The sequence below is a fragment of the Tachypleus tridentatus genome, chromosome 2 (genome assembly GCF_004210375.1).
Source record: "Tachypleus tridentatus isolate NWPU-2018 chromosome 2, ASM421037v1, whole genome shotgun sequence".
In the NCBI taxonomy this organism is placed as follows: Eukaryota; Metazoa; Arthropoda; class Merostomata; order Xiphosura; family Limulidae; genus Tachypleus; species Tachypleus tridentatus.
Window position 1 is genome coordinate 31774630 of NC_134826.1, and position 13209 is coordinate 31787838.

The 13209-nt window shown below is 30.8% G+C and overlaps 1 protein-coding gene across 14 annotated transcripts in view; it reads right to left on the reverse strand.

Annotated features, from left to right (window-relative positions):
- The window catches only part of LOC143240371 (rho family-interacting cell polarization regulator 2-like), a 200633-nt gene that overhangs the window by 9028 nt on the left and 178396 nt on the right, over positions 1 to 13209 (reverse strand). For all 14 annotated transcript variants that reach the window (XM_076482782.1, XM_076482801.1, XM_076482735.1 and 11 more), the window contains 4 exons: positions 7849 to 7981; positions 3312 to 3473; positions 1975 to 2115; positions 1188 to 1337 (listed from right to left, as the gene is read on the reverse strand). In XM_076482782.1, coding sequence (XP_076338897.1) covers positions 1188 to 1337; positions 1975 to 2115; positions 3312 to 3473; positions 7849 to 7981 — 586 coding nt within the window. The remainder of the gene's footprint in view (positions 1 to 1187; positions 1338 to 1974; positions 2116 to 3311; positions 3474 to 7848; positions 7982 to 13209) is intronic.

A 13209-nucleotide genomic window follows, 5' to 3' on the forward strand; every position in this document is an offset into this window, starting at 1 on the left:
GCAATTAATACCTAACTTAGAATAGATTTAACTTAATGGAGACAACAAAGGACACACACATATGTATCGTACCAAAGGCCAAGAAGTGATAACATGAAATACTTAATTCTACTGTGTGTAAAGAACATCAAAGCCATGCAAAGGGCACTTCAGTCTTGTCAACCATGGATATTACAACCAAGTGCAAAGTGTACAAAGTGAAAAACTTACCACTAGAAGATGTGGAAGCAATAGGAATAAAAGGCAGAGAAAAATGAACCTCCATCAACATAAGGGATGTGGAGGCATGACAAGAAGAGTATAATAAATACAATTAGTAAAATTACCCTTGTCATGAACAAACAGAAAGAACTGAATATGCTTCAACAATTGAGTTGGATGACCAACTGTGTGTGGAAGGTGAAATCTTTTCAAAAGGTGTAGAGTGTGACAGTCCAAATTAGAAAGTTTCAGAAAAATCATCTTCCCCTTGACTGTAATCTTCATCAGCAACAATTTTAAGACAAACATATGAATTTAGCGCGCTGTGAATTAAAGTCATATCAGTAGTACTGGCAGCTGGAATGGGAACTACCATAGTAAATACAGATTGTGAATTCATACAAAATTCTCATATAATTTGATAAGAAAAAGCAAATGCAAAATATATATGTATAGCTCATTGAAACTATTTGATACAAACACAGTAACAGAAAAGTGTTGAGAAACTGAAACAGGATAAAGAAACAGTGGTTACATGCAAAAAAACACATCTAATTGAAGCTGTGTCAATCGAGACGACGAGAACTGAGCAGGAACAGCAGAGAGGTAGATGTACAAATACAGGTGGCAATATTCTGTTGTATATGTTTAAATGTGGTGCAAATTGATGGGGCATATACAAATGTGTAGGTAGTGCAAAACTTTAACAATCCTTGGAAGGTAGAAAGAAGATTGAGATAACATCTTTGTGAGAGGTGGTATAACCATATTGGAGTAATTGGCATCATTTTTGTTGGTTTTGATTAAAAAAAATTACTAAATAGTACTATTAATATTATTCCTATTATCAAGTAATAACATGTAAATTGTGTTTATGATAATTATGACTATCAAGTGCCAGAACCTACAAAACGGCACAACATTTTGGTACTTTACACACATGACAATCTATTTAAATAGAACTATCAACCTCACAAAATGCTTACCAGCAAGTTTTGGTAATCCAGAATCAATCAGTGTAAACAACCATCCTATAGCAAGTAAAGTTCTGGAAGATGGCATACATTTTTTGCAAGTTGAAAGAAGTTTTTTTATTGCAGGTTCATCTCCAGAGTGAAGTATTTCTATCTGAGTAACTTCATTAAAAACATCATTAGACATATACTCTTATGCAAAGCATGTGCTAGCACCCTACATCCTTTTAAATATATTTCTAGTTCAAACATCCAAAGTCTAATAAAATTATCTAGTGTTATTCAGATATAATCATAAAGACTTTATTTTGCAATTTGATCACAATGTTAAATATAATTTAAGCACTATCATTTCTGTTTTCTTACAACTTCAAATTCTCACAGCTGAAATCATTCTATATATCACAAATAAAAACTTAAGAATTTGATATCTAAGTATTCAAAATAGTATAATAGTTAACATTACTTAAACTAACACCTGCAAAATCACTTTTAGATGTTTTGTGTTAAATATCTTTTAAAAAAGTATTTTTACTTGCTGAGAAATTTCAGTTTACTTATAATAGTAATGTTTTCAATGTCAAGTAATTATGATTACAATAACTGAAGTTGTTAACAAAAAGCAATAAAGTTCATTTTAAATTCTATTTATATATAATTTATGAATAAATTAGTTGACAAATATTAAATTTATGTTTTAAGACTGTTTACAGTGCACTTGTAGGACAATATTGTTTTGTAACTTTCTATCACAAGATAACTGAAAAACATTTTGTACAAGTTTCAATTGTGTCCTTACCTTCATCTATGAGCCTGTTGAAGAGATTTATCAGAGAACAATTCTGGTTTTCATAATACTGTTGAAGCTGAAGTACTGTTAGTATATTGTCTGGTTCACATCTGATCACATCTAGCACTTTGCAGACGAAATGCTTTGCAACTGTAATTGTGAGAGAAAACAAAGAAACAAGCTCTTTAGAACTCAAAAAAATTAAATCAAGTTTCCCAACAGTTTAAACATTATGAAATATTTGGCTTCTTTTAATGAATGCATATGGTGCCTTTGTGAGACATTTATAACAGGAATATCTTTCACTGTACCTAATATGGTATGCGAGTACAGCAAACTGTACGATTCACTTATTTTAGTGTCACTCATATTTATAAAAGACATAAGATGGTTAATTCTATTACATATAATACTCATGAAATATTTTTATTCTCATTTGGATTAATGTAAAGGTTTGTAAGCACAGGTGGTTAGACATCTATAAAGATTTCATACTGTGGAAACTGGTCTAAATCCTAACCATGATATTAGGCTTACAATATCTTTTTTCTCTTCATACTGTTGAAAAGAAATAGATATAAGTCATTTTCGTCTTTTAGAAAGATACGTCTTGACAGAGAGTAAATACAGATCAAATTTCTAGAAGTAACATGAATCCATAACCTTCAAATGAAACTTCACAATTTTTGGAAGTTTCTTTTTTCTACCTTTCTTTCTTGTATCTTTCTGAACCTTTCATGTGGCATGTTTATAAGTTAGTGATAACTCAAATTTTGGATTATTAACTCTCATCTAAAGATTTTGTTTGCTTGCTTTTTGTAAAGTTAGTGCAAGTTTTGTATCTTACATATATATATTTACAGTGATAATAACCTTGAGTAATGCATAGAATCTTTATTTATATTTACTATGCAATTTTTTATAACAATTAAGTTTAGTTTACCAGATCATCAAACAAAACTAATTACGTAGTACATCAATATGAATTCATCCGTTACTTGAAACTAATAATTTTTTTCATACTATTTTAAGGTAGCTTATAAGAAAAATATACTTAATTGTAATTATGAATAGTTACTTTTTTGTTTTAATAAAATACAATAACACTTGTTATAAAAAGAACAATCTAACATCAGTAAAATCATTCGAGTAAATACTTTGTTTTAAGAGTGTTGCAAATTCTTTTTCATTACTAAAGTTTATGATAAAACAAAGTCAAAATATTTCAGTTTATTGTTTATTTCATGAAAATCTATAAAAAATCCTTTGTGTGGTTTAATAATATAACAAAGATTCCACTGATTTTTAACACTTTACAATCCTACATATTAAAATCTAAAAAATACCTTTGGTACAGGTTTGATGAGATTTTTTCTGAAACATATCATTTAAGAAACCCGTCAGAAGAGGCACAATCTGCTCGACACTCAAACATAACATATCTTGTCCTCCACAACAATTATCCCAAAAATTCTGAAGCTCTGGATAGTTACTCAATAGCACTTTTCCTGAAATATTCAATTAAATATAAAAGAAAAAATGGTCATAACACTGGAAAGATGGTAATTTTATGTATCAGTGTAAAGCAACAAAACAATATAACTAGTTAGTGGCAAGATATGTTTCAGATGCATACATGACAGCAGCACTATAAATTACAACATTAAAAATAGAAGTATAATTTTTAGTCCATCAATAAGCGCAAATAACCTCATTAAGTTTTTACAGCATCCTATATATGTGAACAAAATCAATAAAACTTTCTAGTGTACATAGAGGCTATTAGAGCGAGCTATCAACAATTCTGAGTGACAGAGGGAACCAGCTAGTCAACATCAATAATTGGGCTACTCAAATCAGATCAAACAGTGTGATTAAATGATCACTCTCATTTTGCATCTACACTGCAGAATTCAATTTCATTTTGTGATAACTGAGCACAAACCTTGGAACCTTAGGTCTACAGCCCAAAACTAGTCATAGGCCTCATTTAACCTTACTAGCAGTCTTAAAAGCTTTCTAGGTGTAAATCAGTTGAACTTTTGATGACGAGAAACCCATTTGAAATAAAAATGTATTTCAGAACAGCTAGTATGGGTATTAACACTTTTATTGGTCAGGAGAGAACAACATTTCGACCTTCCTAGGCCATCTTCAGGTTAAGAGGATGACCAGAAGGTCGAAACGTTGTTCTCTCCTTATCAATAAAAGTGTTAATACCCATACCAGCTGTTCTGAGATACAAATTAGTTGAATAAAACCTAGTGTTACTAATATTTCTATTTAAGACTGTAAATCAGGAGAATAAAATTGACTAACAGTAGGAATGTGTCCACATGAAAAAATCAGCCAATTACCAATTAATTTACTGCCAACAACTGGCCAAATAATAGTTACCTGCTAATTATTTCTAATTGAATTCTCCTTAAAATCTAATCCTGGATTTGTAGTCTTTAAGAACTGTGAGAAATGAACAGGGAATATTCCATTTGTGGAAATCTTTTATTTTTTTAATAAAGTTTTACAAAAAATGTGGTAATGAAAATTTTTAACTGTAAGTGTGTGTTTTTATTGCAAAGCTACATTGGGCCATATCCTGAGTCTGCCAAGGGGAATAAAACCCCTGATTTTAACATTGCAAATCTGTAGACTTACTGCTGTACCAACGGAAGACTTTTAAATATGTGGATACAGTTTTTTAACAATGGAATCAATATTTTACTTTGTAAATCACATGTTAATTGCTTCATACACTGTATGGCTAACACTAATCATGATTATTAAGTACATGTGATTAATGTAACAAAATAGGAACCTGTCCAACTATTAATGTCTGAAACAAATCATATATAATAATGACAACTGATGTTATTTCTCTTCGTGTAGTTGTATTCATAGTTTTAAAAATGAAAAAATACAGTGTTTGAAGCAAAACTAATGAGTTTTCAATGCAAAAATGCACATTTTTCCTCTTTGGCAACAGCACTCTACACCGTTCGAAATTGTTAAAAATTACAATAATGCACATAAAAAATGTGCATGTATTTCAGTGACGAATATGTAATACTATGGGTAATATCTGAATATTTATAACCTAAATAGGTCAAGCAAATGTTGATTGATTTGTACATATAGTTCATTAAATACATCAAAACCTATGAACTAAATATTTCTTGCACTGTTATACAGCATGAAAAGTTAAGTAATAATGGCAATAAAGTTAGCCTCACTGTAAGTAAACTCTTGATGTTTGTAAATTTGAAAATGTAAAAAAACAATTACAGGTTGAGGTTATGGAGTCGATAATATTAAAATTAATCTTTAAATAAATTTTGCATTAATTTCAATTCTGGCTTTTTGTGTCATGTATCTTGATTAGTTAAAGACTGTCTGTAGTCAAATGCAAGTACAAGTATTTATGTCCCAGTTAATGAACATTACTTCTGCTGTATATGTAGCATCTAGAAACAAAATATGAAAAGTATTCAAACAAAGAACCAATATATTTTTGCAGTTGAAAATGTTTCTGGAAGAATATCAGTGTTTTACAGAGAAGAAGTGTAAATATATAGTATAAACCCATTCCTGAAAATACAAAATAAAATTCAATCCTGGATTTTATTATGCCCAACATAGAGAGCAACTGGCTGTTACAAGATTTGAGAAGAACAGTATCAAACTTCCTATTTATTTTACCTGATAGCAAAACTACTTTTACTTTGTTGTACTGCAGAAACATTGTGTTCACCAAATTTGTCAACTCAGGTTTTCATGTTTAATCTATGCATTTTACATAAACCTCTAGTGTATACTTCTTATATCTACTGGCTATGAATTAACCATTGACCCCTACCTCTTTTGTATGTAATACTTTTGAAATAAAAAATGGCTTCATCAAATACCAGTCACAATACTCAAGTTGCACTAATTCTGTTAGTTGTTTTTGAGATGTGACCCAAGATATGACTCGCCCATACTTGAGTACATAATCTCTGTCCACTTCTTGTCACAACAAGTGGGCAATATGTAGAAAATTGGAAATAGTACTTATTAAAAAAAATGCTCAGTCTGTTTATCAATATTACATTGAAAATTATGTTTATCATTTTTTTTGTTTCTGTCCACAGCCATTTTCTAGTTCCAAGATATAATAGTTGTATAACAGAGAACTGCTACATTTAATTTCAGAAATAAAAGCATATCGTGACTTCTGAACAAACTAATATGTAAATGCAGAACCTGTATGTCTGACATTAATCTATATGCCTCAATGAGCTGTTTAAGAATAATTAAAGGTTTGTGTGGTAACAATTATGTAGGTACACATAGTAGTTGGAATGTGTACATATCCTGAAATTTTGTAGAAATAGCTGTAGCTGAGCTTGCTATATATACATAAAACACTACTGAAGAAGGTAAGTTGAATGACCATTGAGCAGACTGTGACTTGAGATGAAGATATCTGAGACTTTCTGTGCCGTTGGTGTGTTTTTGTAGCCTTAGAAGTGAAATGTTTGCATTTATTTTAAATTTTTATGTTTTTTTGGATGGAAATGCTTTTTTCAACTAAAGGAATTATTCTAAAAGTAATAGATATTTATTTACCTAGCTGGCTAGACTTAAACTTACACAAATGTGCTTTAAGTAATACTCAAGTGAAGTACAATTTTGCATCAATTCGGAGCCAGTAAAAAATAGTCAAATGTGGAGGAACTACTGACAATTTATTCAGCATAACTGTTTTTGTTGTGTTTGATAATAAAAAACTATTTGTCCTGCATGAACAAAGTGCTGTTTCTCTTAAAAATATATAGAAAATAATGTTATTGCTACTTTCCCTTACATTTTTAATTAAAATAAAAAACGAAATTGTAAAAATTACCAAATCTTGGTTTTAAGTTAACTTCAACATGCTCTGAACAAGAATATAAGTTTGGGAATTTCCTGAATTTCACCTGAGCATAATACAGCACTCACAGTCCTTTAGGATAAAAGTTGAAACATTTTCTTTTGCCTATTTTAATTGTCTGATACATGAAGAGGACAAATATTACTTATTCAAAATTCTTCCCAAGCATTCTTTTCCAGCTCAAAAAGAAGAAAGCCCAAATCAAAAGTAGCTCTTTATCCATGTTTTAATCCATAAAAAAAAAAGTGTTAATCATGTGGATGAATTCAGTACTCAATAAGTTATTTAAATATTTTCATCAAATTATCTGTCTCTTTTCTTTTTTCTATTTGTTTTCATATAGCATTTTATCCACAAAATATGTGGTAAACAAGTGGCTTATCTGTGTCCCATGTATATTTAACATAAAAATACAACATTTTTTCTACTGTAAGTTGATGTTTGTAACTCTGAATACTTTAATTGACAAGAAAAAGCACAGTTTGAAGTTATTGTTTCATAGAGTTCTATTGAAATAAAGGAATAATAGCTTATATAAAATTTGAATTATAATATACTTTATAATAATAATTTCATTAAAATAGATTGATAGTAAAGTGGTTTAATTAAGCTTTGAATGTAATGCAGTAACATGTTCGGAAAGAAATTTAAAAATCACACCAGTTTGTTTTAGGATTAAATATAATATGTCCAGTCTGTTTACTCTCTTATCTTAAACAAACTCAGATGGTTTTAGTTAAATTCAGATTTATTCTGCACTTATCTTGCATGAATATACTGTTAAGTAAACCTAAGTAAAACTAATGTAGAAATTAGTTTCATCTAAGAATGCCACATTATCACAGTTGTAAGTAATGCCAATAAAATATACCAATGGTAATTGCCTTTTTAGGTAACTATAACTAAAAATCAATCACTTAATGTTCCATTTGTATTGGCTTCTTTCAAATACAATTGTGGTGACAAAAACTTACCAGAAGTAAGCCTTTCATGATCTCTCCAATTATAAATTAAGTCTAATACTGTCTTCAAAACAGGAGTTTGTCTTCTAAGCTTGTCTAAAGAATACAGTTCTCGACATTTCAGTGGTCCAAATGAGCCCAAATCCTGAAATTCAGGATGACCTGTTTTATGTACTAGATGCTACATGTTATTTACAAAAAAACAACAACTAAATTCAAATAATGGCCAGCATGATAGTAACACATAAAATTTAACAACTGGTGAGTTTTACCACAGAATTAAATTTATGTATAATATTTCTATGCAAAGAACATCCAACTATCTCAAGCCAACAGTAAGACCATCTTAATCAAAAATTAATATTCCCTGCTTTAACAAACAAATAGGCAATTTACACTCTTAGTAACATATACAAAGTTCATAGAAAATGTTATAGTAATAGCAACACTAGAATCCCTCAATTAGGAGTAATCCTAGGATAAAAGTTGTCTCTACATTTTCCAGTGAATTCAAATGAAAACTTCTTTATGAGGTAATACAATTGCTTTCAGTGACTTTCACTGTACTGTCACCATGAAGTTCACTGTGGTGACAATGGAACACTTTTATAGTTGCATGTTAGTAAACAATTTGGAAAGTGATTATCATTCTTAAGAAGTAATCTAATGGTAATACTAATAAATTTTGTATAATTGCAATGTAATAAAGATAACAGAATACTTAATGGAAGTCATTAAATGATACAATTTGATATTTATGAAGGCAATGGGATTACTTCCTAATACAATTTATCCACTAAAAACATTATTTACAGTAAAAATACTATTATGATAATTCATGAGTATGAGTACTGTACAGCTGATCAAAGTTATATCACTTTCAATAACTTAACTGTCAATTAATGTTGTAGTTTATCACAATAAAAGTCCTCATGGAGCATCTAGTGATGCAATGGATCACATTGACAATAGAACAGATTTACAGTTGATATTTTAATTACAAACCTTGTCAAATAGCCAGTATTACTTTTTTCAGAGAGCACAAAAACGATATAGTGACAATGGTGACATACGTTTATGGGATTAACAAATTCTACATTTATTTAAAATAATTCCTTTTAAACCAAGTAATATTACAGTTTATTAGTGACAACAACAAAATACACAATTTTTTACTCAGTTTTTCAATGGCAGAGCTTGTACTGCCAATGGTGTTTTGTTCTTATTGATGACAGTGACAACAGCATCTCTTATGCAGCCATTTAAAAAAACAACACAAAAACTGAAATAAATCTAAATTACCTTTTTTATTCTCAAGAATGACTTCAACTTGTTATACAAAATTAGAATTGTTTATCCTAATTAACTTCAAACTTGTAATAGTATACACCTATTTGTATTTTATAGTTTTATTGCTTTTTGAACTGTGTCTAACCGCTATTTGCACAATTATAAATTGAAATCACTTGGGAAGATGTGGCTCATGCTACAGCATCAAACTCAATACTGATGAAATATACCGAACTGCTTGTGTGTAGGCCTTATGAAGATTTCTTTTATAATTGTTATTATGTACTTTAGTTAAGCTAACCTTAACTAACCTTTATACAGAGTTTCTTATTTTTACATTTTTACTTTTATAAATGAAATGAAGTAGTTAACTTGACTGTTGATGGCACTTAGCATTACTTTTATATAATAATGATACTAGCACAATAAACAATGTTTGTTTAATTATATAATATACCAAAGCATATAGAATGATAACATACAAAAAGCAAATAATGTACCATAACTATCACAAATTTTCTGGCTTTCTAAGTATGCAATGAGGATCATTACAAAGTACCCGATACATTTCCCTTGAGAACAAAGCTTGTACTGAAAGAAAAATTGACAATTTTCTGTATACACTGCTGGCCAAAATCTTAAGGCTAATGAACATAAATAAAAAATATGCATTTTATGATTTTAGACTCAACCACTTATTGTAGTAGAGCTTCAAAGGATGAAAATAGGAAAAGGGAAAATAAAAGTGAAAAACTTTTTTAGAATTTAATAGGGAAAATGTGAACACTATGAAATTAGCCTAAATACTAGCTGGTCAAAAGTTTAAGACCATACCAAAAAGAAGTCCTAAACAGGGTATGAAATGCCCAACAAAAGGTTTCAGTAGTGAGTTGCATGGCCATCACTGAGAATAACTGCAAACATTTGCTTTGAAATGGTTGATATAAGTGTTTGCAGAAGGCTTGCTGGAATGTTATTCCAAGTGGTGAAGATGGCTTCATGAAGATCATGCACTGTTTGGAATTCATGTCCATTTTTATAGATTTCCCTTGCCATCCACCCCCAAACATTTTCAATTGGGTTCAGTTCAGGCAAACACACTGGATGGTCCAAAAGAATCACGCATTTTGCCATGAAAAAGTCCTTTGTCCTGCGGGCATTGTGGATTGCATCCTTGTCCTGCTGAAAGATCCAGTCATTTCCACACAAGCGAGGGCCTTCAGTCAATAAGGATGCTCTTTCCAACATGCCAATGTAGCCAGCTGCTGTTTGACATCCCTGTATAACCTGAAGCTCCATTGTTCTATAGAAGGAGAAAGCACACCAAATCATGATGTAACCTCCTCCACTATGTCGTGGAGAAAATGTCTTCGGTAGGATATCCTTATGGTGCCAGTAATGCTAGAAGCCATCTGGGTCATCCAGGTCAAATTTTTTCTAATCAGAGAACGAAACCTTCTTCCCCTTTTCTACCTCTTATGTTTGGTGCTTCTCAGCAAAGTTTAACCCAGCTGTTTTGTGGTGTGGAAGAAGGCATGGCTTTTGAAGATGTTTATGGTTTTTAAAGCCTTTCTCTCATAGATGCCGTCTTATTATTCTTGAGCTGCATTCTGCTTCCGTAAGGGCCTTAATCTGGTTCGACAAACAGCTGGTGTCTTGCTGGATAACCCATCAAATCATCCTGCTCAACGCTGGCAAAATTTTCTTGGGCTGACCACTTGAAATTCTCCCTCCATATCCCTTAGGGTCTTTTAAGAAATTGGCAACAGCAACTATGCCCAATCTCACCAGCAATGGCACATTGAGAGAGACTTTGCTTTTGCAGTTCGACAATTCTGCCACGTTCAAACTCTGTCAACTTTTTAGCCTTTGCCATGTTTTTACCCAATGTAACACAGGTGATTTCAGTGGGAGATGTTGACACCGCTAATGTTTGAACACAAATGACTAAATTTCGTTATGTGTTTACCGATTAACGCTTCATTTCAGTATGGTCTTAAACTTTTGACCAGCTAGTATTTAGGCTAATTTTATAGTGTTCACATTTTCCCTATTAAATGGTATAAAAGTTTTTTTATTTTTATTTTCTCTTTTCTTATTTTCATCTTTTGAAGCTCTACTCAAATAAGTGGTTGAGTCTAACAATGCAAAATGCATATATATTTTTTTTTATGTTCATTAGCCTTAAGATTTTGGCCAGCAGTGTATACTATACATGTATTTTTATTTAATGTAAGCTTTACTGATCATCAGAGGTTAAGGTAAAGGAGGTTTAGTAAGTTAGTGTACAGTACAATATTGTCTTTCATATTTTCAGTCAGTTTAAAAAATATCAGAAAACTGATTTTCAAAAACAGGTATTGTTGATGTCATGTTATTTTCTTCTAACTTTTGCTTTTCATATGGCTATGTATTAGGCCATCTTTCTGAATAGCACTATTTATCAGTCAGCTTAGAAAGAGTTAAATTTTTAATTAGAGAACCAGTTAATAAAATTCAAACACACTATTCACAAATGCCTGCCTATGTTTCAAAATGCTCCTTAATGTGACATTAGATATAGGTAAGACCAGTAAACTAGCTATGACATGATACTAATTTAGAAAACTCTTATTTTGAGTTGTGAGAATAAAAGAGCAAATTTCATGCTTATTCAGATGTTTCAAAGTATTATACCAGGATACTTTAAAACCTACAAACTCCAGTTTTAATGCATTTTTTATCTACATTGTTATTGTCCAGTAAGCCAGAAATTTGGTGTATACAGTTGTTAAGCTCCTTATTACCAAAATGTTCAAGTTCACCAAGTGAATTTTGTCCATACTTCATAGTTTATTAATTTGAATGTTAGAAAAAATGAATCAAATGTTGTTTTTTTTTGCATTTAAGTCACCAAATATTTTGCTCACACAATCAACTATTCAACTCTTCTACCCTGAAACTCCATTCAGATAATCTGTAATTTGTGACTCAGACATTGATAAATCCACATCATTGTACCTAACCCTGTAACTCACTTTGGTCTGTGTAAGGCATTTATTAATACCTGAGCATAAAACAGCCAGATGATCCTTGGAAGGTATTGTACAGCACATCTAGTATGTAGGAGGCCATCTTGTTTTAAATTCAAAACGAGCTTTGCTTGAGATGTTACAATTTCATAAAAAAAACCAAGAGATTTAACACAAACTTCCCATACTTGACTCATTTAGATGTTTTCTTTATCTTACCCCTAATAGGACTACTCTAACATTACTAAACCAATTTCAGTATTTATTATATAGCACAAGTAAGATTCAAGGTGGCACTATGGTTGGGCTTAATGAGGAAGGTACGTAAGGCTAGTTTAGAATTAAAATTTCTTGTTTCTGATCAGTAATATCAAATATTTTTTAAATGAAAAACAAATATTTTGTATCCTTTTATCAACACATTACATGTTTTTACTTTATAGTGAATTCACTATGTGTCATTAACTTTCTTTAGGTTTAGCAGACCCTCCTCCATGATGTTGGCTAATTCCTTTATGTCTTGTAAACATATGATAAAGTGCACAAAGATCCGATAGTGTGTAAGTAACATTTTTCTTAGCTTTTGCTCCTTTAAAGCTTTTATTGTCAATTCCAGTCTGTCATCTATACAGCATATACTTATAACCATGGGTAGTTGTTCTTCAAGACAGCTGATGAACTTCTTTTGTAGTCTACATTAACACTTGCACCATCAGCCATCATACCCACTATTCTTGTATGAAAATCTGTAATACCAAGTTCAGAAAAAGTTGTCACTCAAGTGTTTTCAATCCTTGTGCATGAGCATATTTTACTGTCTGAAGCCAATAAAAACCATTCTTTGCATATCCAACATTTGTTATGTAGAACACAAAGAAGACTTCCTTTTCTATTACACTGGTGCCAGTAACTCTATTGAAAGTATTCTGCATTAGTAAAGTTCTTCAATAACAAAATTAATACAGTTTTATAATTTTACGTATGCAGTCATTTTTTGAATGCTCAGAGTTATACATAAAATATAGCATCACCTGCAATATTATACTGTGATAATTTTCAGTGTGAGAAACCC